We start from the raw sequence: 25,214 nt of genomic DNA, 5'->3' as shown, positions 1-25,214 counted from the left end.
CGTCCACTCTGAATCTTTACGAGCTCCAAATCTACTTGCCGGTACGATGTACAGCAAGGAGCAATGGCGCCTCTCGCAATGACATTATTCGTCGGTCAAGGTAACTTTGCAAAAGAATGCATGCCGGGTGTTCGACTTGCTTGCCGCAGCCTGGTGTCTTCACGTCAACGAGGCATTGAAGCTCCAGCTGCAGCAGGCAAGTTGTTCTGAGAAAATACCGGTCGAACTTGAGCCTGGATAATGCCAGCGAAAGGACATGCTTCTTTGACCCCTTTACCTCGCCGAGTCGATGTATTGACCAAGGCAGATTTTCCATCTTGATCGTCCGCAATCATGTCGACTGACAAGATCACCTTCCTCACCAACTGGTAGGTTGGTTGGCCGATCAGGTGGAATTGGCTGACAGTTTCTAGGCACGCGACCCCCTACCATGCCCCTTTGTACCTGGCGCAGGCCAAGGGCTACTTCAAGGATGAAGGCCTCAAGGTGGCTCTTCTCGAGCCCAACGACCCCAGCGTTAGTTCATCAAACCGCAGTGGAAGATGCGAGCTGACCTTTCAGGATGTGACCGAAATCATTGGCACCGGCAAAGTCGACTTGGGCTTCAAAGCCATGATCCACACCCTGGCCGCCAAAGCACGCGGCTTCCCCGTCCAGTCGCTCGGCTCGCTCCTCGACGAGCCCTTCACCGGCGTCGTCTACCTCAAGTCCAGCGGCATCACGACCGACTTTCGCACACTCAAGGGCAAGCGCATCGGCTACGTGGGCGAGTTTGGCAAGATCCAGATCGATGAGCTGACGGCGCACTATGGCATGTCGCCGTCGGACTACACGGCCGTGCGGTGCGGGATGAATGTGACCAAGGCCATCATCGACGGCACCATTGACGCGGGCATCGGGCTTGAAAACGTCCAAATGGTCGAGCTGGCCGACTGGCTCGCCACGCAGGGCCGCCCCGCCGACGACGTGCAAATGCTCCGCATCGACGAGCTCGCCGAGCTGGGCTGCTGCTGCTTCTGCTCCATCCTGTACATTGGCAACGACGCCTTTGTCGAGGCGAACCCGGACAAGGTGCGCGCCTTCATGCGGGCCTGTAAGCGCGCGACCGACTACGTCCTCGCCGAGCCCGACAAGGCGTGGGCCGAGTACGCCGACTTCAAGCCCGCCATGAAGTCGCCGCTCAACCACAAGATCTTCGAGCGCAGCTTCGCCTATTTCTCCAAGGACCTCAAGAACGTCAAGCGCGACTGGGAGAAGGTGACGCGCTACGGCAAGCGGCTGGGCGTGCTGAGCCCCGACTTTGCGCCCAACTACACCAACAACTACCTCGACTGGCAGCTCAGCGGCGAGTCGTCGGACCCCATGGGCGACCAGCGGAAGATGGCGCAGCTGCAAAAGGACGTGGCGGCCAAGGGCGGTTTCCACAGGCTGGGCGAGGCTGTCAAAGGCACGGCGGTTCAGGGTTGAGGAGGAGTCGTTGATGGATGCTGCTGGCAGAGCTGCCGAGGTTGTTGGATGCCTCATGACCACGTTCGTTTGTGTGTTTTTGTTGTAGCGCTCTGCTTCAGCTTGAGGGTAGAGAAATGATTGAATGAAAGAAATTCCTCGTTCCTCGGCTTTTCAGCCTTGCGTGATGCAGTGGAGCGGAGCGTCGGGTAGACCCGCCTGTTTTGGCGCCGTTGGAGGCCGAACCGCTTATCGCTCGCGCCCTGTCCGCCCGCTCGACTCGCGCGACAACATTTTGGACTCGTCTTGCGCCATCACCCAACAGCCGCTGTCAAAGTCATCCATCGTCGCCGGTGTCCAAGTATCAACAACATTTCAACAGATTCAAAAGACTTGGTCAAATCAACGCAATGGCATGCTCCCAACCTCTTGCGACCCAATCGCGCCGATAGCTACAAGGCCGCACGACGGACATCAATGTCCTGACTCGTCCTGTTATCGCGCCTCGCCTGTCTACTTTCAGCCAACCCACGCCTCGATTGGCTCACTCCGCCGACGAGCACGCGATTTTTTTCTTGTGCATACGTACTCTTGCAGTACTACCATCCGTCAAAATACCAACCTCCCATGGATCGATGAACCAGACTGCATCACCATCTCGCCGCGCGCATCACCATCATCGTGACCTCTCCGCGGCCTAGGTTCCACCATCTCTCCTCCCACGCCGCCCATTTACCCACCCCCCTCCCAAGCTGCGTGTGATGGCGTCGCCCAGCAATGGCGCCGGCACCAAGCACGGGTACGGGCTCGAAGTGTCGCGGGACGACTCGCCGGATCTCGAGCAACCTCGTCGCGCGGGCGGCCATGGCGTCGTGGACGATGATCACCAGGGCGACTTTGTCACCTTGTATGAGGAGCGAGATCTTTCGAGAGGTCTGCACCAACGCCATGTCAGCTTGATTGCGCTGGCTGGTGCCATTGTAAGTCTTGGTTTGCGGCATCTTTCATCCACCTTCCACCATTCTCCCTCACTCTACCAACTCGCTGGCCCATCTTGCCTGTTCAATCTAATTCTTCTCCAGGGCACCGGCCTCTTCCTGGGTCTTGGAAGCTCGATCCAAACGGGTGGTCCGCTCGGCGCTCTGCTTGGTTATGCGACCATTGGCTTGATTGTTTGCGCGGTTCAGTTTGCGCTGGGAGAAGTCACGGCGCTGCTTCCCGTCACTGGCTCCTTTGTCCGGCATGCCGAATTCCTGGTTGATCCGGCGCTAGGCTTTGCCATTGGGTGAGTTTGATTCGGCAAGTCGAAGAGAGAGCACTTGTGCCATGGATTTGACGAGTCGCTCTGGGTGAGAACTGACTGGAGCAGATACAACATTGTCTACGGCAACTGGCTCTCTGTCCCTTCGGAAATATCCGCCATTTGCGTCCTGTTCGAATACTGGACCGACATCAATGCCTCCGTCTGGATCGTCCTGACCATTGTGGTTACGTTTGTCGTTGGCATCTCGCTCATCCGCATCTACGGCGAAGTCGAATTCTTCTTTGCCATTCTCAAGATCCTGCTCATCATCTTTCTCATCATCCTGGGTCTCGTCATCAACCTGGGCGGCATCCCGGGCCACCCGCGCATCGGCTTCCGCTACTGGAAGACGCCCGGCCCCTTTGTCGAGTACATTGCTGCCGGCCGTTGGGGCCAGTTTCTCGGATACTGGGCCGTCATGACCAACGCCGTCTTCTCCTTTGCCGGTGTCGAGAGCGTCGCCATGGCCGCGGCCGAGACGCGGAATCCCCGCCGTGCCATCCCCAACGCCTGCAAACGCGTCTTTGCGCGCGTCTCGCTCTTTTACATCCTGGCCGTGCTCATTGTCGGCATGCTGGTCGCCAGCGACGACCCGCGCCTCAACGACGAGTCCGGAACCGCAGCGCAAAGTCCGTTTGTCATTGCCGCGAGCGCCGCCGGTATCAAGGCCATTCCCTCGGTCGTCAACGCCATCCTCATCACTTCGGCTTGGTCCTCGTCCAACCAGGCGCTGCTCGCCGGCACGCGTGTGCTCTACAGTCTTGCGCTCAAGGGCCAGGCGCCTCGCGTCCTGCTGCGCACCACGTCTTGGGGTATCCCGTACGTCTGCGTACTGATTCAGACGGCCTTTATGTTCCTTGCCTTCATGAGCCTGTCCAGCGGCGCGCTGACCGTCTTCTACTGGTTCGTCGACCTGGTGGCGGCTGGCGTGCTCATCAGCTGGATCACCATTCTGCTCAACCATCAGCGTCTGATGATGGCCATGAAGAAGCAAGACCTGCCGCTGGAGCGGCTGCCGTGGCACAACGGCTGGACGGGTACGCCTTTCCTCCGTTTTCACTTGCGTAAACAAATTCACGCCGCAATCCGCTAATCTGTCCTTTCAGTCTACTCCACCCCCGTCGCCCTCTTCTTCTGCGTCGTCATCCTCTTCACCGCCGGCTTCGCCGTCTTCACGACTGGCAACTGGTCGAGCAGCAGCTTCGTCTCCTCCTATCTGTGCGCCCCAGCCACCCCTTCCTTCCACCCTAACCCAACAACTAACCTCCACCTAGCGACATCCCCCTCGTCCTCGTCGCCTTCCTCGCCTGGAAGTTCTTCAAGAAGACCAGAATGGTCACCCTCGCCGACATCCCGCTCCGCGAGGCGCTCGACGCCATGGAGCGCTCGCCCGAAGCCCCGGAGCCGGAGAGAGAAGGGTGGAAGAAGTGGGTCAATGTGCTGTGGGACTGATGAATACATGTAGTCTGCAATAATTTTTGGTCGTTTCGTGCGGGTGATAGATCACGTCAAGCGCGACAATCATCTCGCCCCCTCTTGCTTAGTCTCTTGCGCCCGCTGCACATCAAGTCCTTGTCTCTCTCAAGCGCGCTTCTCCTGTCCCTGATGCTGCTCCTATGCCCCATCAGAGACCATCATAATGGTCCACTCTCTCTACACTCCTTCTACCTTCTCGTTAAAACTCTTCTTCTCAATTCCCCTTACATAATCGCATCCGTTGTGGTCTAGTGGCTAGGATTTGCCGCTCTCAAAGAGAGTCCCACTCGCTTCAAGGCGCCGGCAAGGCCCGGGTTCAATTCCCGGCGACGGAATCTTTTGCTTTTGCGCTCTTGTTTTGCGCACAGTTTTTTGGTGGGTGGGTGGGGGGAGGGGATGTGTGTGTGGTGGGGCTGGGAGGAGGCCCGACTTTTTGGTGAGCACTGACGGACGCCGAGGCGCTCGGACGCATGTGGATGGACGGACCGTGGGACGGCCGTTTTCTGTTCTTTTTGCTCGCTGTGAGAACTGAGCAGAGAACGCTGGAGGGGAGTGCTGGCTGCTAGCCTGTCGCCTGGCGATGGAGCAAAGAGAAGAGGGCCGCTGTGTTGCTGCTTTGGGATGCGCTGGTGAGCGGTGGTTTGGATAAAGAGGAGGAAGACGAGGAAGAAGAAGAGGAGGAGGATGGATGCATCGAAAATCTAGCACGCGATCATCTTTGCAAGACACCATCATGGGCAACAGCGGCGGTGGTGGCGACAGCTTCTATGCGCAACTCCAGCAGTACGCAACACACTACCTGGGCTGGGCAGACTCTTCCTTTGCGCAGCTATCTCGCATATCAAAGCATCGAGGCCTTTGCGCCAACGGCTTGGACTCATTCTTCGACCGGTATCGACTATTGGACTCCACGAGAGGCATCAGCTATGTGATGAGCTGCGTTGGCAGATGGTGCTGCGGCGCGCTGCTGTGTCGCGGCGGCTGTGCGCGTCGGCGCGTCAAGGAGGTCTTTGAATTTGACTTGGACTTTGGGTGTCGCTGGGCGGAGTGCGTGCATTGCAGCCGCGTCCAGCAGAGAAACAAGTGATGATAACTGGCTGTAGGTGGGTCACGTCTGCGTGTTTCGGACGGGTCTTCTCTGCATGCCTTGGAGCTAGCAGTGGTGGACAGTACGGGGTTGTAAGAGCAAGGACAGGAGGATTTTATAGCTGTGATGGACGCAACGAGAGGAGGTTGGGACACGTGGAAGGCGTCTGGAAGTAAGTCATCAGGTGTGTTGATTCGTTGAATGCTGACTGCTAGCGGATGCCAGGCTGGCGGGTATAAAACTCCCACCACTTCTACCATAGACTCTCCTTTCTCCATGGACCGACCGCCGTCGATGGGAGCCTGAAGTCCTACACGCGCACTTGCTGGCGTCCTTAGCAAAATGCACACCCTGTTCACTCTGTCTTGCCCCGTGGCTGGCCCGGCATTGTGGATTTCCCCTCCTTCTTCTCGCAGGAGCGACGCGAAAGCAGGCAAGAGGAGATGTGACGGCAACATGGAGCTCAGCGTCACCACGAATACAACGCGACAGCGCTTCGTCATCATGACATGCCGACAACAATGAGGGAGACCAGTTCTCGAAGACCTCCTGAAAGATCAACGCGCTCAACACTTGTCTGGGAGACCCACAAAGGCAAACAGTACTTTTCTTTGTTGAATTGTGGTCCTTAAGACAAGAGAAAATTGCATTTCACAGCAAGGTAGCGAGACAGGAAGTCAGAAAGTCGCCAGGCTTTTATACATGCGAGCAAGACCACTCACACCGCAGAGTCTTGGGCTCGTGTGACTGGAACCAGGCTGCTGCTCGTGATCTGCAGCCGCTTGAAGGCATACCGCTGGGTATAAAAGGCCTCCGCTTCCATGCTCACCTCTCCTTTTTCCATCAGAACAGTCCGCGCCGATGGAGTCTTGCAATCTCTTCGAGACACACTCCTTTGTGAGACGCCCAACTGCCAGAAAAGAAAAAATACAAGACTTTGTTCTGCGCTGTTTTGCAGAACGCACTTTCGTTCCTCTGTCGCTGCAACTCCCTCTTCGCTCACAAAACGACCCGGGACTTCGTTGTACATCATCAAGGACTCATAGCGATGATGCTTCATTATTTGAGGACAGCGCTCAATGGAAAATCACCCCAAGCTCCTGCGGAAGGAATATTCCAACCAAAGCCCACGCAACAAAGTATGTTCGATAACTCCCAGAGGACCAACCAAACAGTAACAGCATCTGGCGCGTGGAGTCTTTCGCATCTGCGAAGCATCTCAATCCCTTTGCAGCTAAGGAAAAGGCGGAGGAGACTGCGCTCTTATACCGGAGTCCAAGCGTACTTCTGGGAATGTGCCCTCGCACGTGGCGCTCTTCTTCAGCGTGACTGACAGCCTGCTTCTACGACATATCCTTGCCCCGACGGTCAATCTTTAGCACGTGGAAAGCTGACGGGCAGGTATAAAACGTCACTGTTTCCTGCCTCCAGTCTGTTTCCTCATTGGAAAAATGGCCGTTTCTTTGCTGGTGGGGCCCGCAAGAGACTTGCAAGCAAGTGTCGCCGGGCCGTTTCTTTACTCTCTTTTGCCCGCCCGGCTTCGAGATTCTCGGTCAGTCGCTTTCAATCCCTGCTCTTTGGGGAGGATTGACAATCAACAGCATCATGCTTCGTTGAAGACTGGTGACTTCCTGCTTTGACGCAAAACACAGGAGTCCTGACCAGTTTTTGAATTCCAGCTTTCGAAAACAGACACAAGTAAGTCTGGTGCACAAAAGAGACCACACAGTTTGCAACCTTGAACAAATTGGACGCCTTGTCAAGGAATCCTGGTGGCTTGTTGGAGTACAGGAGAAGTAGCCGTCAGTCACTGGCGCTTTTATACCAGTAAGTCCAGAACCAGCGACACAAAAGCCCGACGCGTGACTAGGAAGAGCCTGACGCGTGACCTCCTTACCGAATAGTGGCTGGATTCGGGTATAAAAGCCCAGTGGCTGCCATTCCTCCCGGACCAGATCATGGCGACGCCGAAGCAACAATCCTTTATTTTGGAGCAGATGAGTAGCCCACTTTTGTTGGGCTCTCTTTCTTCCAGAAGCACAAGATAGGATTGATGGCAACAATCATCGTCACATCGCACGGGACATCAGCATTAGATGATGAAAAAAATCTATGCACACATGGCCTCCTCCCGCATTCTCACTTACTAAACTGAAGCAAGAAGTCTTGGTGAGTGGGCCAGTCGTCGAGCATTTCCACAGTGGCTTGGTCAGATGTACAAACTAAAGAAAGAAACAAATGCGTGATACTATGGCGGAGTGACTGCCAGATCATGCAGTCGAAATGGCTCACAGAATTTCCCCTCCAGATTCTTTGTCAGCGGCGCGCGAAGGGGACCGCGCAAGTGGATATGCTGTGAATTGAAAGTGAACCGCGACTAATTTCGCTCGTCGTCCACCTACCACCTTTCCACCTTCGTCTTCCTCCGTTTCCTTTCCACCTGACCAAACCACCACCTCCTCCCATCTTCAACTACGAGATTGCAGTTCTGAATATCTCCCGTCTCTGAAGTCATCATGTCGCTCGCCGCGCGCAGCGTGAGCTACTTATCTTGGACTACGACACTATCAATCTACGTCAATCCCATCTCCAGAGTCATCACGTCGTTCGATTTGCACCGCATGGTCTTCTTCTTCCTTGCCTCTCTCGCGGTAAGTCCTCTTCGCAGCTTTGCTTCATTCTCTAACTGTTTTTCAGTGCGCGTTCATCTGCGACCTCCGCCTCCCGTTTGATGGCCTCACTCTCCTCGCCGTCCGTTTCGTCGTGTTTCTTGGAACGATGATCTACGCCTTCGCTGTCCTTTTCAGATACCCGGTAGGTACGATGTACACTTGATTTGCGCTGTTCTAAAGATGACAGATCTTCGATTCCGTGGAAATCGCGTCGAGGGATGCTATGATCAAAGCATTTGAGGACGTTCTTGCCAAGAGCCGCGTCGACCATGAAAAAGAAATCAGCCGACTCCAGAAAGCCGTTCGTCAGAAGAACGCCGCATCCACTAGTCTCGAAGATCAAGCCCCCGGCATTTCTGAGCTCAACCGACGCGTCGCGCAGTCGGAAATCAAGATCGCTGAGCCGGACGCACTGCTCAAGCAAAAGAACACCGAGATCAAAGGCCTCAAGTCAATTTTGGCCGAGAAAGAACGAGTCTTTGACAAGACAGTCTGCGAGCATGAGAAGAAAGAGCGTGAGCTCGCGAACAAGCATTGGGAATACATCGATAGTCTCAGGAGATCTCACGGCACCAGCACCGCCATGTTCGATAGCACCATCGCCTGCAAAGAAAATGAGATCGCTAAGTTGAAGGAGCAATTGGAATCCGCCAAGAGCCTCCTTACGCAAACTTGGTTCACTTGGTTCATCAATGTATGTCGTTCTCTGAACCCTCCAATTTGCTTTTTTTAACATTCACAGGTTCTTCTGAGAGCTGGTATCGACCTCATCGGCCTATTCTGCTTGGAGTTCGTCGTGCAGCTTGCTGAGAAAGCCGGTGTTTTGGTCGCTGCCCCAGTCACTGCCCCAGTCGTCACCCCAGTTGCCGAGAAGTCTGGCTGGGGCAGACTTTTCAACCCTGCGTGATCTGGTTTCCCATGCGAGCGGGAAGTGAGATTTCAAGAAGCAGAGGGAGACGCGACGATGGATTTGAAGAGTTGCATTGAATCCACACTGGTGGAAGCTCTTGCAGTTGGGATCGCGTGAATACTTGGAGACTATTTTTTGAGCGACTTTTTGGTCTGCGGCAAGGTTGAGATTGGCACATTTTGGACAGTTCGGTAAATCGGTCAGAGAAAGGAGAGATGCGATTGCTTGGGGTATTTTCACTATTCAGATCTGGGGTTGGGATTTTCGACTGGCATTACATCGCCAGAAATTCACGGCATTGGTTTGAGCGACTCTCTTCAGCGGCATCCGCCGTGGGAAACGCGTGATGCACAACTACTTGCATTTGTTGGCTTGACCGCCCGGTGCGTCGCATGTGTCTTTGACCTCTGTCTTGTTTTTCTGTCCGGAGGATTGACTCGGGCTTTACCACCTCTTAGTCGGTCGTCAAGCTCCTGACTTCGCAGCCGTGCCGCACCTAAGCATCTTAAATTCGCAAGCAGCACTACATTGTAACAATGAAGAGACGATCAGGCTCCCCTAGTAGCGCGAGAAGCTACTCTGTAAGCGGACGCGTGACACTTCTTTCGACCGGCGCCCAAAGGATGGGTATAAATGCGCTGCTTCGCACATCCCCTTTTCCTTCCCTCCAAGGCACTGTTCGTCTGCAGATTCAATTTGCCTGAAGATGTTGCAAGAGATAACTCTCTGGCGTCGCCGCACCTATGAGTCCTACACTTTTTGGCGCCTCCGTTGCTTGGATCTTGCTCTTTTTACCATCTACACTTGCTAGAGTTCTGTCATTGCAAGAATCAGACTACCACAAGAACGCGCAGCATTATCGACCAACGGAGAAACAAATCTTTGTTCAGTGACAACGCTGAACGGCCGACATGTCCGTCGAAGACTTTGGATCAAAGATCTCGAGCGAGAAGTTCTTGCCGCCAAACCCCTGACGCTCTTTCTTCGCATGACTTCTCAGCTGACGTTCCACCAAGCGGTGGGTATAAAAGTCTCGCTATTCGCCAGCCACTCCCTCTTTTCCTTAGGGCGTCAACCTCTGGTGTTTGATTTCAAGATGGACCCCCAAGATTTTGAGTACTTGCCTGGCCTTGGGAATTCCCTACTCAGGACTTCACTTCTTTTTTGCTCCTGTTGGATCAACAGTCAACCTGCGAGAGTGTTCCCATCTTTGGAAGTCAAAGTGGCATGCGATTGCATTTTGTGACTCCATCGAAGAGTCAAAGCTGCGCTTCATCATCCAGCAACAATGCGTGTCGATGGAGCACTTGCCCACCGACCGCCTGTCGACGACTTGCCTGGCTCGATCAGCCCAAACGCCAACACGACACGCAGGACGCTCGCTCGCGTTCTCGTGACCTGTTACCTGTAGGCATCAGTATCGTCTACTAGTCAGGTATAAAAGCACCCCTGCCCCAGTCTCTTTCTCAGTCGCCATCGCCGACAGAGGTTCAAGATTTCGAAACCTTCGATCATGCATGGTTCACTTTCTGCCTTCTAGACACGGAGCCAAAATTGACTTTGTTCCGCTCCTCGCTCGTCAATCTCACCGCCCCCTCCCAGCCTTCCAAAACCATCTCAGCAAAGCAAACGGGACGCGATCCAAGTGCGGCACAGCACCACGGAACAATGCAGAACACCAATCGCTGTCAGGACCCAAGGACTTTTGCGGCACAGCAGCCATGAGAGTGAAGGTCCTGTGACTGCTTTTTCGTAGTCAGCTCGTGATTCACCAACCAGGCCACTGAGTCCAATACTCGCGTATAAAAGCCCCCTGCTTCTTCCTATGCCCGCTCCAAGTTCTACTGCCATCAACGCGCTTTGACTGCAAAAGCAGACAGAGAAACATCTACACTCTTCCTGGCTTTGCACATAGCATCTACTACCGCTTGCACTTTTTTCTCTCGTTGTGCTCGCCCCACCGTCCGCTCGCCTGCACCACCCACCCTCCTCTCAAACAGTGCCAAAAGACTGCGTAGCGCTCCATTACTCCACAACATTGAACAACAGCCCGACAGGATCGATCTGTCAAAAGCCTTTGGATGCCACCAGGCACACTCTCTAAGACTCTCCCTCGGTAACAATCGCCTCGCCCGCGTCGGCCGCTGTCTCATGGCCTGCTATAGCAGTCCCGCGCACACCTCGCACCTACCGACCAATACAAAGTATAAAGTCCGCCGCTCTCACAAACACTCTCTCTCAAACTCCCAATCGCCAACAGAGCTGAGTTCCTCACTCTAATTGTCGACGGAAACCTTATTTGCGAGCTGAAATGGAAAGTGGAAAGGGGCACTTCTTTCGTCGGCTTTGTGGTGTCGCTGGCGCGCCGCCTTCGATCTTCTGGATCCTGGCTCTAGAAAGGAAATGCCATCGATGTCCTCTTCACATCGTTGACCCAGCAAAGGAATCTCCATCACTCGATCGCAGCGGCATTAAATGTCTCAACTCACTGATGAAACCGTTGCTCCGGGCGGAGGACGACCAGCCAGGCAGACTGACAGGCCGGTCGGTCGGGTCGATCAACCTCGTGGGCAACAGAACGACAAAACCAGCAGTAAATTCCTGGAAAAATTGCGCAAGGAAGCCCAGTGGGCCCTTCCACAGCACACACCATCACCCGGTCAGTTGAGGAGTGAGCGCGAACTGTCGATGAGCGAACTGCCCCCTCCCCTCTCCCCTAAATACTCCAGCCCGGCGGTCAAAGCGCCATACGACGCGTGACATGTTGCCTGATGGGCGGCAAACTGCGCTGCCCTGCTCAGCAGCTTAGCCACCAAGGAAGTAGTCATGTGCGACAGGCAGAGCAGGCAGCAGCGCAGCTGGCCGCGGCTGTTGCGTTGCAGGAGGCCGGTTGATAGTATAAAAAGACCTCAATCTTTGCCCTGGTCGCAGTCAACAAGCGCTTGCTCTGCGCTCGTGCAAAAAGGTCGGCGGACGCGCTGACTTGGCAGGGCAGTATTGCCACCCGTTTCCAATACTGGTTTCCTTTGGCTCCGCCTCCGGGCAGCCAAACCGTTTTTGTCTCGGCATTTTACACGCGCGACACTTACCTACCTTTGAGATTCAGCGGTGCAAAATGCTGCACTGCGGCATCATGTCATGGCGTCAGCTAGAATCGTGCAGCGGTAACGGTGACAGCGACGGGGAGCGTCAAAAGAAGCCCTGCTTGCCTTCGAGGATGACGCGCAAATCCGAGAGGAGAACGAACACAAAACAGTGGCTGGACAGGTGAAGTGGGAGCGCATCGGAGTTTGAGGTATCGATATATGTATTGTTCTGTACAAGAGCTTTCATCTGCTTCTTTGTCTAGGTCAACTCTAGCCAAAAGCCATGTGGTTAATGTTGAATGTTGAATGCGTGTGAGGGGCACAAGTCGCTACGCTATGCACACAAGCGCCGTCTACCGTGTCTTCTAATGCTGATGCAAAAGAGCGCGACGTGATGACCGAAGAGGCCGCAGAAATGTGGTATTGGAGGATTGATGAGGGGCGGGAGGAAGGGAGAATGCCCCAAAAAGGATGAGAGGGGGGAGCCAGGATCGAAGAGGAAATACTGGACGCGTTCGGCCGGATGTCTGCCCCGGTAAACAAACCCTCTATGCGTATCCCAACTCTTGCACCGCCATCCCCATGCCCGTCTAATTCTCCTTCTTGGTCTTCGCCTCCTTCGTCGGCGGCGTGTACCCACCCTTCCACAGCACCGTCACGCTTGGGAAAAAGCGGCCGACCTGCTCCTGGTATACGGCGTACTCATCGTACTTGCCCGCCGTCAGCAACTCCGTCAGCCACGTGCTGCCCTGGAACAGCATCAAGTACGATAGAGCGCCGAGGCCCGACCAATTGTATATCGTCTGTGTGTGAAAACAACCCCATTGGTACAGAATGACCCAGATGGCCTGCTCGGCGAGGAAGTTGGGGTGCCGGCTGATGGACCAGAGGCCGTGCGTGTTGAAGCCGCGGTCGAAGTCTGCGCGAGTGTACGGGCTGTTGGGAGGCATGGTGCCGGTTCGGAGGTACGTGTGTTTGGCGTTTTGGTAGTCTGCGGAGTTGATGTCAGTCTGGACGAGATCGTGTGGCGGAAGACTTACTCCACTGCTGCTGGTCTGCGAACCATTCGACGACAACTAGAGCAATGAGGACGCGCGAAAAGATCAGGTCGGGCATGGTCATGCCTTGGCCAGTGACGTGGGAGCTGAGAAGAAGGACGTAGGCAGGTGTTGCAATGAGGAAGAGCAGGATCTGGGAAGTCAGCTAGGAATACGTGGGGACAAAGACATGCTTACACTCTGAATAGTCGAGATGAATGTGACGTTGAAGAGGAAGAAGATGACGGGGTGTACATGGCTTTTGATTACTTCCCAGCGGTAGTCCTCGGAGCCAATGCTGTACCCGCCTCTGCGCCAGTAATTGAAGGTCAAACGAATCTGCAGCCGTGAGCGGAGAGACCGAGCAGGAGACTGTCGTGACGTACACTCCAGAGACAGCTGAATGCAAAGACATTGTCAATCAGCTGCGTCGGGGAGCTAGAAAGATGCGCCCAGATTGTAAAGTTGGCAACGTGAATTGTAGGAAGCAAGCTCCACATGCGGTCGACCTGGGAGTAGTTGCGGTTGATCTCGGAGAGGGTGAGAAAGATTGGAGCGAGGGCGAGGGAGAGAGCGAAGCCCGTCACCAGAGGGTTGGTGGACAGGTAGATGGCCTTGAGCGCGTCGAGGTCTGTGATGTTGTCGACAATCTGCTGCGGAAGGGCCGCCAATTGCGGCCAGAAGGGCGCGACGGTCTTGGAAAAGTCGGCGCAGTCATTGAGAGAGGTGAGGGCGGGCAGCGCCATGTTGGCGGCGACGAGAGGCATGGTGGATGGTGTTGATGGAGTTTGGAGATGGATCACGTCACAGCGGCGCAAAGAAGGATGATCGACGCCAGGGTCCCAGGGCGCCGGGCCGCGGTCCAGATCGGCGACGCGACAGGACTGGCGGCGATTCGACAAACGCAGCATCCGCCGTCGATGCTTTCGACGCGTCTCCCTCTTCTGCGCTCCGCGTCTGCTCTGCAAAAACGACTCGCCACCGCCCATGGATCACCCCCCAAAATGCCGCGAATCCTCTGCGTGGCGGAGAAGCCGTCCATAGCAAAGGCCGTCGCCGAGCACCTCTCTGGCGGTCAAATGCGCTCCGTACGTTTGCCCAAGGTTGAATGACTGCCACTGACTTGCCCAGAACAGAGCGCCAAACTGCCAATACACCTACAACTATGAATTCACCTACGATTTCGGTCCCAGATGGGGCCACTGCAACGTCGTCATGACCTCGGTCGTCGGACACTTGAAGCACTTGGACTTCGACCAGCCAAATACAAAGTACTGGACTAGCTGCGATCCTGCGACCCTCTTCGACACCTCCGTGACCCAGCAAGTCTATCCAGACAAGAAGCACATTGCCAAAAACATCGAGCTTCAAGCGAGAGGCGCCAGGGCCCTGTACATTTGGACTGACTGCGATCGCGAGGGAGAACACATTGGCACCGAGATTCGTGTCGAAGCATTCAAGAGCAACCCCAGGATTGAAGTCAAGAGGGCAAGGTTCAGCAATATTGAAAGGGCGCATGTTCTCATGGCCGCGCGCCGTCCTGTCGACCTTGACGAGAGACAGGCGCAAGCCGTCGAGGCGCGCATTGAGCTGGACCTTCGCATCGGCGCCGCCTTTACACGCTTGCAGACGCTGCAGCTGCGACCTGTCATTGAGCGCGTCCACGGCGACAAAGAAATCATCAGCTACGGCTCATGCCAGTTTCCCACGCTGGGATTCGTCGTCGAGAGATATTTCCGCGTCAGGAACTTTGTGCCCGAGACATTCTGGAACATCAAGGTGGCCCACGTCAAAGACGGCGTCAAGGTCAACTTCAACTGGAAACGGGTCCACCTGTTTGACCGCATGGCCGTCACAATCATTTACGAGCGGTGCCTGGCCGCGAGGTACGCCAAGGTGACCAAGATGCAAAAGAAGCCGACCAGCAAGTGGAAGCCCTTGCCCCTCACGACCGTCGAGCTGCAAAAGATGGGTAGCCGTTTCCTTCGCATGGACAGTCAGGCCGTCATGACGGCCGCCGAGGCTCTTTACCAAAGGGGATGGATTAGCTACCCGCGTACCGAGACGGATCAATTTGACAAGGACATCGACCTCCGAAGAATCATTGAGAAACAGCAGCCGGATCAAGCCTGGGGTGCCTTTGCGCAGCACCTCATGAATGGAGGTTTCAGCCAGCCACGAAGCGGCAGAAACAACGACCATGCCCATCCGCCAATCCATCCCGTCAACTACACGACGAGACAGGCGCTCCAAAACGACAATGAGAGACGAGTCTACGAGTTTGTTGTGAGACGGTTCCTCGCATGCTGCTCGCTCGACGCCAAGGGCGAGGCGACGGACATTGACATTCTCTACGGCAGCGAGACGTTCAACGCGCACGGGCTGCGGGTGTTGGAGCGCAACTATCTCGACGTGTATCCGTACGACAAGTGGGAGAGCAGCCAACAGCTACCGCATTTTGACGTGGGAGAGCAATTCGAGCCAGCCGAGGCGCTGATGGGAGAAGGCCAAACGTCGCCTCCTGGGTATCTCACGGAGCCAGAGCTCATTGCATTGATGGATGCCAACGGAATCGGCACTGACGCGACCATGGCGGAGCACATCGCAAAGATCAAAGCTCGCTCCTACGTCATGACTCGGAGTCGAGGAGGTGGAGGCGGACGGGGTAGCGGTGAGGAGCCAGGGGGACGAGGCGGCAGGGGTGGTAGAGGAAGAGGGCGTGGCAGAGGGGGCGCTGCTGCCAGCTCACGAGGAGGCGGTGGAGGCGGCAACGAAGAGCTGATTCCGTCGACGCTGGGAGTTGCTCTGGTCATGGGATACGACGAGTTTGGGTTTGAGACGAGCCTCAGCAAGCCATTTTTGCGGAAGCAGGTGCGTGATTTTTTTATTTTTTTGAATTTTGGAATTTCGGGTGGCCCCACGGGCGTGTTGTGCGTGGATCACTGACGACCAGGGGAGCAGATGGAGGAGCAAATGCGCGCGATATGCGCCGGGACGATGACGAAAAACGACGTGGTGCAGGCGAGCATCCACCAATATCGCAACGTCTTTGCACGCACGACGGCCAATCTCGGGCTGCTCAAGAATGTAAGTGTCGCTCGGGAAGCGCGCAGACGGGCACGTGTAGCGCAGAGTGGCAGACGGAAGCATTCGGGCACGAGCATGAGGGGCTAACACTGGGGATGCTGCAGGCGATGCGCAAGTATGTCCTCAACGAGCCCGTCCAGCGGCGGACTTGAGGACATGCACGTGGAGAGAGGTGCGGGCAGAGGTGGGATGCCGAGACGGCGGGGGCGGAGGGCCTCGAGGGCACGAGTAGTGTTGGTAGAAGTTGTGGAGAAGGAATGCCGTTGGTTGCCGTCCGTCGTCGGCGATGTGCTGTAGTTGTACGAGGTCGAGGACGAGTGGACGACTGCGAGTGCTGCGACCAACAGGGAACCTCCCCTCTTGCGCCCTGCGCGTGACGATGCTGGAGCCGGAGCCCAACCACAACAATAATAACAATCTGACCGGTTTGTATAGAGGAAGCAAGAGTCATGGTCTGGCGTGTCGCAAATGTTGGAAGGCAGCCCATATCCCAATGTATATGCTCCGTATGTTTATCGACCAATGAGGGTCCAAAGCCGCCGCAGTGGTTGCTCCTTTGTCAACCATTAGCCTGATGCGCGACCGTACCCTACGCCTACTACCCTACCCTACCCTTATACCTACCACCACTCTACCACCTCCGCTTCTGCAACAACACCAAACCAAGTCAACAACAAACACTGTTCCACCCAGCCGTCCAGCCTCGTCTCGCCCAGTCCGCCCGCGCCGCTGTCTAGCCCACCAGGTTGTCAGCAGCCCGCTCTTATATCAGCACACGCCGACTACGCGCTTCCGCTTCCGGCCGCCGTTCCTCGACCCAGTACCAGCAGTCCAGACGCCCTCCCGCCCCGTCGCGTACCCTCCAGAACTCCACCTGTCCCCTCTAGAAGCTTGCCTGTCCTGTTGGTTGCCCCTAGGACGCTCCACAACTCTCGCATCTCCTATCGCACTCGCTGACTCGTACTCGCACTTTGAATATAGAAACCACCACTCGCCCAACTTCCAACATGGCCACCGCCCCTTCCAAGCCCGTCTCCCTCCTCTCCAACCTCTCCGCTTCCGTGGAAATTCCAAAGACCCACGACACGTCTGCTGGAAACCACCGCTCCGCCATGCTGCCCACCCCGCCCAACTCCATCTCCCCGACCTTTGGTCCGCAGCGCAAGCCACACGCCTCCCTTACTCACAACCTCCACAATGTCCACGTCGATTCCGACGTCGAGCTGCTCGACGCGGGCCAGCATCCCGCCCCTCTCTCCAGCGCCGCGCTGTCGGGCCTCGAAGCCGAGGCCACCATCACTCCGGCCATGCTCGCCAGGCACCACCTCGCCGACATTGTCCTCAACAACGGCCCCGTCGCCATCAAGCACATTCTCATGAATTTGGCGCAGACGGTTCCGGGATTCTCGCGCATTCCGCAGGCCAAGGCGCGCCGCCTGGTCGTTGCTGCGCTCGAGAGCCGCACCGCCGCCGCCTCGATTCCGGACGGGGAGACGGCTTTTGAGAAGGTGGGATGGGGCCGCTGGGATGCTTATATCGTGGGTCAACCGAGGACGGACCGCGTTGCGGGTGCGGGAGCGGCGTCGGCGCCGAACGGCATCCCGGTCGCTGGCTCTGCTGCACATCACGCCCTGGCTGCCTTTTCGCCGCCCGCGAGCGTCCCGGAGAGCTACGCCATGTCCAGCGCTGGAGCTGGTGGTCTCCAAATCCCACGCGTCGCCGATCGAGCGGCCCGGCGCTTCCCCTCTCAGCGCCGAGAGGATTTGTATTCTGGGAGCTGGGCCGCAAGCTCCGCCCTCAGCGGCCGGGATCCCTCTGATTATGACGTCGACATGCACATGGCCGAGCACGAGGCCGATAAGATGTCGCTGGACGGAGAAGACGATGGATATGACTCACCGCCTGCTCCCGAAGCCATGGACGACGACCTGGAATTGGACGATGAGGATGACGCCACAGACGAGGAAGATTGGGCCGGCATGGGCGCCGAGATGCTGCGGCAGGGCAGCTATCGCGGATATGGAGGTGGTCTCGGCAACGGCGGCGTTGTGCGCGATTACAACCAGTTGTCAAAAGCCACGACGGCGAGAGCAAAGCCCAGCCCGGTATCGAGGAGTTTTGGCCATGCGCAGGCACGTCCAGCGTCGCGAGGCGGGGTGTCGATGAGCTATCAAGAGCGCCCAACCGCACACAAGGGATGGACCGGCATGGCGGGTCTCCCAGAGAGCCTGCAGGAGAGGGAGGCAGCCGAAGCACTGCTGAGAATGGGCTCCATGTAGGCGTCCCTGGCATGCGGCTTCTTCGATTTACGAATTTCAAATCGGACGGACACCCGACGCCTTGTCCCACCACGACAGCGCGTCATACCATCAGCATCTCCGTCACACCTGTTGCGCAAAAACATACTCCAAAACTCATCTCACGACACGATTACGCGCAACATTTCAACCCTCTTCACGCATCCGACTCAACTCGCGACTCTTCCCTCCCTTGCGCGAGTGTACGACGTACTTCGACCTAAAATCTCTACTCCCACGACTCTTACACATTTTGATACCGCGAACAGCGCTAGTTGTTGCGCTGAACAACAAGAACAACATTTGGCCCACGCTCGCACCTTGGCGCATCACCACCGCGCCTTTTTAACGCCCTTCTCATCCATACTTTTGGCCATTTTGACCTTTTTCCCTCGGGCACATTGACGACCGCCCCGATCCGACATAGATTTCTCTCTGCGACATTTTTTGGGCAGCGCTAACTACTCAACTCAACTCACGTCGAGTATGTCTTTGGTTTTTCTATTTTTTGAATGATGATGATGGGATGAGATGATGGCGACGAGGATGAGGTGGATGATGAATAGTGTTTGTTTGGTGGTTGGCGGTTGGCGGTTGCGAGCAGGTAATTTGGCGGCATACATTGAAACTGCCGGTACTGAATTGAGCTGGAAGCAGTATTGGCCTTGTTGGGCCTGTTGTTGTTTAATTGGGAGAAGCGATAGTTCCATCAGATTCAGGTGGAAAGCAGTATAGGTGGATTGGAATCGAGCCATGAAGGAAGCGCGCAGAGTCTAGTGTACTCGCGACTACTGCATACCTACGAAATGATCAAGCAGGCGTCGCTGCCAATGAGGCAGCAAGAGCAAAAGCGCTTTTCAACACACTATTCAGGAAAATCTTTGAATCTTGAACTGCCCGTGTGTACGTAGATGCCACGACTCGCACTTCTCTGCCTATGTACTCGCACAAGTACTACCTACATGTAGCTAAGACGCCAAACGATAAACCCCTACGCGTGCTACGCTTGCCTCTTTTCGGCCGCATAATGCATGCTGTTCACAGTAAATAGCCGAGCTATCAGCCGCAGTCCCCCAGCCGGGCTAGCTGTGTCACGTCGAGTCAACTACCAACTACCAACTACCTAAAATCTCTGCAGATCCAGACCGCCATCTTCTCTCTTCTTTTTCTTCAGTCTTCCCTCTGCTCGGCAAGGACAAGTTTTCGTTTGGTGCGCATCTTTCTTTCTCGACTGATCGTGACCGCCCGCTTATTGACGGAACCCACGAGCTCTGCGGTGGTTGCTTTGCTTTGCTTTCCTTGCTTCTTCTCGATTCGAGCAAACAGAAAAGACGGTTGGAAGCCGCGCGAAAACACCACCATCATGTCCGGTTGCTGTTCCCCTTCAGCACAGCCTGGCGATGGGCATGGAGATGGAAGAGCTGGGACTGATGGTTGTGGCTCCAACTCGAGCTCTGGCACTACCGTCGCGCAGGACTGCGACGGCCTCGTTGGGATGAAAATGGCTGGAGGAAGAGAAGAGGAGTGGGTCGTAGGAGAAAGAGCTGGAGATGAGGACGAGAGAGATGGGCAGCGCGATTGTTGCAGAAACACAAAGGTCAAAGATCCATCGCGGAACGGTTCCGACGACGACTTTGTTCCGCGCGGCTGTTGCCAAACCTCGCCTGGATGTCTCGACGCTGACAGCGGGAAAGAAACCTGTCGAAAGCCCTGCTGCGCTGCAGAGAAGCCGATGGCCTTCGATAAGGAGAAAGGTGATGCCTGCTGCACCACGGAGCAGCCCACGTCCTCCATACGCGATAAAGGCAACGCGTGTATCCCGCGTACTGGCCCACCTCGCGAAGTTGAGCCACCTGCGACTACAGGCTGTGCTGATGCCTGCTGTGCTGGAAAGAAGCTGTCTTCCTCTGCCGTGAATGCAGGCGACGACTGCTGCTCGGGTCCTGATGCCCCTCGCCAACTCGAACATTCCGCAACCGGAGGCTGCGCCAGTGCGTGCAATTCTGGAAGCAACAAATCGCCAGTTGCGCCTCGGAGCAAGGAAAACAGCTCCATTTCACCAGAGAAGACGTGCGAGCGTGCTGCGTGCAGTTCCAGCGACAAGGGCAAAGGCAAAGCGAAAAAGACCAAGTGCTGCGACGGTGCGTACCTCCCATCCTGCCCTGTCGCCATCTGATTGCTCATCTTTGACTGCTAGAACGCTGCCTCGACGAACTCGCGCTCCGTAAATGCGACGAAGATGATTGCTCCCTCTCCGGCAGAACCGTTTCTTCGGCCTGCGACTTTCACAAGCGCAAGACGCGCTCAAAGTACAGCGAATCTCTCGAGGCCCTGGGCTGCATCTGCCGCGCTCTGCTGGCGCGGAATCTCGAGTCTTGTTGCACCAAGAGCGCAACGCTGAGGCGGAGGCGCCGTTCTCCTCGCGCTGCGTCACCTGAGTCTTATGGCCATGCAACTGGAGTTGAGGCCATCGGTTCTGGCTGCAAGACCGGTGGCAGTGGTGCGAAGGCGTCGTGTCGAGCTGCGTGTTGCTCCAAGCCCCCGATCATCAAGAAGAGGCCGGGTTGCCAGAAGGGCTGCTGTGGTGGGAATTCGAATTCCAAAGGAGAAGAGTCCGCTTCCTCAGGAGACGATTGCTACGCTACGAAGCATGGTGCTCACTCATCGGTCAAACACGACATTGACCTCGAGCGCAGACTCACGAATGACCAGAATGAGCACGTCGTCTTCACTGTCCACGGTATGACCTGTACGGGCTGCGAGACGAAGCTCATGCGATCTCTCAGCGCCTTTCCCGGAGTCACTCGCCCTCAGACCAGCTTGCTCCTCTCAAGAGCCGAGTTTGACTTGGACTTGAGTGTCTTGTCGGCCGAACAAGCTCAGGCTCGTCTGGAGAAAGAGACTGGCTTCAATTTCGACAAGGTCGCCAACGACGGCGAAGATCTTGAGACGATAGAAGTTCTTGCCCCGGGCAACGCCAAAGCCTTTGCGGAGACAGACATGCCCCCGGGAGTTGTCAGCGTGTCAGTCGTGGACGGGGAAACAGTCGCGCTGCAGTATGATCCAAAGATTCTGGGCGCGCGCAAACTGGTCAATTCGTTCGGTGCTCCTCTTCAATTGGCGCCGCTCCGCCCTCCTCCCTCAATCTCCTCTGGTCGCAAGCATGTCTGGACCACAGGCCTCAAAACTGCGCTCTCCGCGCTACTCACCATCCCAGTCCTGGTCATGGCCTGGGCTCCACTCCCAGAACTTGAAGTTGCGTACGGCAGTGCTTCTTTGGCTCTTGCTTCCATCATCCAAGTCGCCGTTGCTGGCCGTTTCTACTCGAGCGCTGTCCGCAGTCTTGTCTTCTCCCGCGTCATTGAGATGGACCTCCTCATTGTTCTCAGCACGACAGCGGCCTACGTATTTTCTGTCGTCGCCTTTGCTTACCTTGTCGCTGGAAAGCCTCTCTCTACAGGTGAATTCTTTGAGACCGGGACCCTTCTCGTCACCCTCATCATGGTAGGCCGCTTTCTCAGCGCGCTTGCACGGCAAAAGGCTGTGGAGAGTGTCTCTGTTCGTTCCTTGCAGGCATCCACCGCCCTGCTCTCTCCCGCGGACGAGGAAATCGACACGCGCCTGCTCCAGCTTGGCGATGTTTTCAAAGTGCTCCCCGAGACTCGCGTTCCGACCGACGGCACCGTCGTCTCCGGTAACTCAGAAGTCGACGAGTCCATGATCACTGGAGAAGCAAATCCGGTGACGAAAACCTCGGGCGACTCCCTCATTGCAGGCTCAATCAACGGATCTGGCGTCTTGCTCGCAAGAGTCACGCGCTTGCCGGGATCGAACACCGTTGCAAAGATTGCGGCAATGGTCGACGAGGCGAAAATGTCAAAGCCAAAGATTCAGGACCTGGCGGACAAGGTGGCAAGCTGGTTCGTCCCGGTAATTGTTGCCATTACCGCTCTCGTGTTTGTCGTGTGGATTGGCGTAGGAATCGGGCGTGATGGAATGGGCGCGTCTGATGCTGCGGTGCAGGCAATCACCTACGCCATTGCCACACTGATTGTATCCTGCCCGTGTGCCATTGGTCTGGCCGTGCCAATGGTTATCGTCATGGCCAGTGGCATCGCTGCGGAAAATGGCGTGGTGGCGAAAAGCGCAGAAACGCTCGAAGTCGCCCGAAAGGCCTCGCATGTGGTTTTTGACAAGACGGGCACTTTGACGCAAGGCAAGCTCAGCGTTGCGCGGGAGGTCATTCTCGAGGACCCTTCAGTCAGCATGCTCTTTGGGCTTGTCCGTGGCAGCAAACATCCTGTTTCGATGGCCATTGCAACTCACTTCGAGGAAAAGGGAATTGTGGCAACAACTGTCGATGATGTGCAATCTGTATCTGGGAAAGGAGTTGAAGCATTCATCGACGGCAAGGTCTTGCGCGCAGGCAACTGTCGTTGGCTCAACGTGGAAGCAGTGCCAGAAGTCAAGTCTCTCCTGTCGCAAGGCCTGACCGTCTTTTGCTTCACTGTCAACAATGTTCTGCACGCAGCATTCGGCCTCGCAGACACGCTCCGCCCGGAAGCAAAAGACATCATCACCAACCTGCAAGACTCGGCCATCGATGTGTCCATCGTCAGCGGTGATGATGACCTCGCCGTCCGTTCCGTCGCATCCGCTCTCAGTATTCCGCCCACCAACGTCCGCTCCCGCGCCTCTCCAGCCGACAAGCAATCCTACATCCAACACCTCCTCGCCGACCTAACCGCGACCGTCCTATTTGTTGGCGACGGCACAAACGACAGCGTCGCCCTCGCTCAAGCCACCATCGGCGTGCACATGAGCGGCGGCACAGACGTCGCAGCGGCGGCCGCCGACGCTGTCCTGACGGCTGACTCGCTCTCCGGATTGCTCGTCCTCTTGCGCATCTCGCAGAGCGCCTTCCGCCGCATTTGCGCCAACTTTGTCTGGAGCTTCGTCTACAATGTCTTTGCCATTCTACTGGCTGCGGGCGCTTTTCCGAACGGCGTGCGTATTCCGCCGCAGTTTGCGGGCTTGGGCGAGGTCGTGAGCGTGTTGCCGGTCATTGCGATTGCGGTGCACATGAAGTTTACGAAGAGGTGGACGTGACGGTGTGTTGAATAGAAGTCGCTCTTTTTCCTTGTTTGAAGAAGTCGGTCTGTCGCGATGGAAGACACGTTCATTTTGTTCCCAGTAAGTCGGTCGGTCGGTCGATGGAAGACGCTCGCTTCTCTTTTTCCAGATCTGGTTCTGTACGCTGCGGCGGCTCCGGCCGGCGGAGGACGAGGACGTGATTTGGCAGGCCAAGCAACCTATTTCACAACACCAAACACGTCGATCTGTCGGGCCGCCCGAAAGTCGCGGTAAGGCTGCTATAGCACGATCCATCTATAGCTGGCAAACACGAGTTTGCTCATGGAGATCTTGCTCGTTGGTCCGTGCTATACGAGCTGATCCCAATCAAGCACTTTTTCTACCGCCCAGATGAGATGGCCACCGACGATCGAGTTGATTTTCTCGTGTGCACTGACCAGCAAAAGCTCCTGAAATGCGGAGTTGTAGAGACGTTCAAAAGTGCAACATCTCTTGGCTTTGAACTCGACTTGTCCGATTCCACCAATCGCCATGACGCAGAGACGGGAAGACGAGCCCCCGGAAGCTTTGGAATTGCCGCCGTACTCGCCAGCTCTGACGAATGTCTCGCAGGAGGACTTGCTATCGCCCGGGATGAAGAAAGATCAAATGCCGGAGCACACGACGCGCTCGGTTGACGAAGCGAATGGTTTCAAGACGAGTCCATACTGGATTCCGGGGTTCTGGGCAAGGTTTCCCTTTGTGGGCTTCGCCGCCATAATAGCGTATCTTGGTGGTAGGTCGGCTCGCCCGGAAAATGTTGTCGAGGCTAACAGTTGCAGCTGCCGCCGGAGTGGTTGCTGTCTTGCTGAGCAGCGACGGAGAGATATCGGGAACCTGGGGCTGGGGACACTCGCCAAACACCTACTTGTCCATCCTCGCAATCGTGATGAACATGCTCCTCTCTTTTGCATTCGCCCAAGGCCTGACCTTGTCCTACTGGCGCAAGCTTCTCAAAGGATCGACCATTGCCGGACTGCACTACCACTGGAACGCCGGACAGTCCATCTTTGGAGCTTTCGAGGGCGTCTTTCGCGGATTCGGCCTGCTCAACGGCCTCGCTTTCATCGCCTGGATATGCTCGAGCGCACGATCTCCAGTCAATCAAGCCGCTGCTGGCATCGACAACAACGTTATATTCCCTACAAACGGCACCATGCACCTCAAACTGGCCCAGAGACTCCCGGAAGGATACACAGGCCAAACGACTTATTCTCGCGCAGCAATGTCGCAAACCTCGGCTTTGACGCGCGGGTTCTCCGCCATCATGCGCAAGTACAGCAGTCGCAGAACTATGATTCTGGAGCACAGCTACTGCGGCGACTTGTGCAACGCTACCTTGAACAGTTTTGGATTTCACGCAAATTGCACGTCGGAAGTGGAAGAGGCACTGGGCGGGAATTTGAAGGCCGGCGGGAGCTACACGCTCTTCTCAACCGACGTCGAGATTTGGGGTGACGACGACATTATGTCTCTATACACGGGGTACAATGGCGGTCTCAACGTCACTTCGTACTTCAAGAGCAATGAGACTGGCACGCCCCAGCAGCACACGCGGGTCTGTCTTTTGCAGCCCAGCATCATGGCGCTTCCAGTTACCTTTTCCAACAGCACCGTTTCTCTGTACGGCAGCATGGAGACGGACAGGCAAATCAAGTCCCTCGACTACGAAGGCCCCTC

At 56.1% G+C, this 25,214-nt stretch overlaps 9 protein-coding genes and 1 non-coding gene across 10 annotated transcripts; 8 read left to right on the top strand and 2 right to left on the bottom strand.

Moving 5' to 3' along the window:
• The first annotated feature begins 134 nt into the window (after nt 1–134).
• On the top strand, nt 135–1,626 carry BKA78DRAFT_120 (NMT1/THI5 like-domain-containing protein). Its single transcript, XM_066882412.1, has 3 exons — nt 135–368; nt 414–516; nt 562–1,626. The coding sequence occupies exons 1-3, from the start codon at nt 334–336 to the stop codon at nt 1,465–1,467; spliced, it is 1,044 nt and encodes a 347-aa protein (XP_066748640.1). The 5' UTR covers nt 135–333; the 3' UTR covers nt 1,468–1,626.
• Nucleotides 1,627–1,745: 119 nt separating this feature from the next.
• On the top strand, nt 1,746–4,460 carry BKA78DRAFT_300863 (amino acid permease/ SLC12A domain-containing protein). The gene is made up of 5 exons (XM_066887310.1): nt 1,746–2,426; nt 2,529–2,731; nt 2,816–3,786; nt 3,856–3,967; nt 4,024–4,460. Exons 1-5 carry the CDS (start codon nt 2,208–2,210, stop codon nt 4,199–4,201), a joined length of 1,683 nt encoding a protein of 560 aa, XP_066748639.1. The 5' UTR covers nt 1,746–2,207; the 3' UTR covers nt 4,202–4,460.
• Nucleotides 4,461–4,462: 2 nt separating this feature from the next.
• On the top strand, nt 4,463–4,560 carry BKA78DRAFT_t37. The gene has a single exon. It is a non-coding gene; the product is annotated as a tRNA-Glu (tRNA).
• Nucleotides 4,561–5,106: 546 nt separating this feature from the next.
• Nucleotides 5,107–5,924, bottom strand: BKA78DRAFT_83 (uncharacterized protein). The gene has a single exon (XM_066893820.1). It carries the CDS (start codon nt 5,816–5,818, stop codon nt 5,150–5,152), a length of 669 nt encoding a protein of 222 aa, XP_066748638.1. The 5' UTR covers nt 5,819–5,924; the 3' UTR covers nt 5,107–5,149.
• Nucleotides 5,925–7,906: 1,982 nt separating this feature from the next.
• Nucleotides 7,907–9,264, top strand: BKA78DRAFT_300860 (uncharacterized protein). The gene is made up of 4 exons (XM_066887309.1): nt 7,907–7,963; nt 8,010–8,126; nt 8,172–8,678; nt 8,727–9,264. The coding sequence occupies exons 1-4, from the start codon at nt 7,934–7,936 to the stop codon at nt 8,889–8,891; spliced, it is 819 nt and encodes a 272-aa protein (XP_066748637.1). The 5' UTR covers nt 7,907–7,933; the 3' UTR covers nt 8,892–9,264.
• A 2,921-nt stretch (nt 9,265–12,185) lies between these two features.
• Nucleotides 12,186–13,804, bottom strand: BKA78DRAFT_300857 (uncharacterized protein). Its single transcript, XM_066887308.1, has 4 exons — nt 13,404–13,804; nt 13,216–13,356; nt 13,021–13,171; nt 12,186–12,971 (listed from the first exon to the last, which is right to left on the bottom strand). Exons 1-4 carry the CDS (start codon nt 13,782–13,784, stop codon nt 12,571–12,573), a joined length of 1,074 nt encoding a protein of 357 aa, XP_066748636.1. The 5' UTR covers nt 13,785–13,804; the 3' UTR covers nt 12,186–12,570.
• Nucleotides 13,788–16,636, top strand: BKA78DRAFT_300853 (DNA topoisomerase). The gene is made up of 4 exons (XM_066887307.1): nt 13,788–14,105; nt 14,149–15,888; nt 15,979–16,104; nt 16,209–16,636. The coding sequence occupies exons 1-4, from the start codon at nt 13,812–13,814 to the stop codon at nt 16,254–16,256; spliced, it is 2,208 nt and encodes a 735-aa protein (XP_066748635.1). The 5' UTR covers nt 13,788–13,811; the 3' UTR covers nt 16,257–16,636.
• A 475-nt stretch (nt 16,637–17,111) lies between these two features.
• BKA78DRAFT_348144 (putative Sin3 binding protein-domain-containing protein) lies at nt 17,112–18,383 on the top strand (the record flags this gene model as incomplete). The annotated part of the gene is made up of 1 exon (XM_066890587.1): nt 17,112–18,383. The coding sequence occupies one exon, from the start codon at nt 17,112–17,114 to the stop codon at nt 18,381–18,383; it is 1,272 nt and encodes a 423-aa protein (XP_066748634.1).
• A 1,750-nt stretch (nt 18,384–20,133) lies between these two features.
• BKA78DRAFT_348143 (E1-E2 ATPase-domain-containing protein) lies at nt 20,134–23,510 on the top strand (the record flags this gene model as incomplete). The annotated part of the gene is made up of 2 exons (XM_066890586.1): nt 20,134–20,542; nt 20,599–23,510. 2 exons carry the CDS (start codon nt 20,134–20,136, stop codon nt 23,508–23,510), a joined length of 3,321 nt encoding a protein of 1,106 aa, XP_066748633.1.
• A 516-nt stretch (nt 23,511–24,026) lies between these two features.
• BKA78DRAFT_348142 (uncharacterized protein) lies at nt 24,027–25,190 on the top strand (the record flags this gene model as incomplete). Its single annotated transcript, XM_066890585.1, has 2 exons — nt 24,027–24,270; nt 24,317–25,190. Coding segments are annotated over 2 exons (1,118 nt in total), but the record flags the coding sequence as incomplete, so codon positions are not given.
• Nucleotides 25,191–25,214: the final 24 nt, after the last annotated feature.

Source organism: Phyllosticta capitalensis (genome assembly GCF_038381095.1).
Source record: "Phyllosticta capitalensis strain CBS 128856 chromosome Unknown BKA78scaffold_1, whole genome shotgun sequence".
Classification (NCBI taxonomy): Eukaryota; Fungi; Ascomycota; class Dothideomycetes; order Botryosphaeriales; family Phyllostictaceae; genus Phyllosticta; species Phyllosticta capitalensis.
This window is presented reverse-complemented; position numbering and strand designations above follow the sequence as displayed.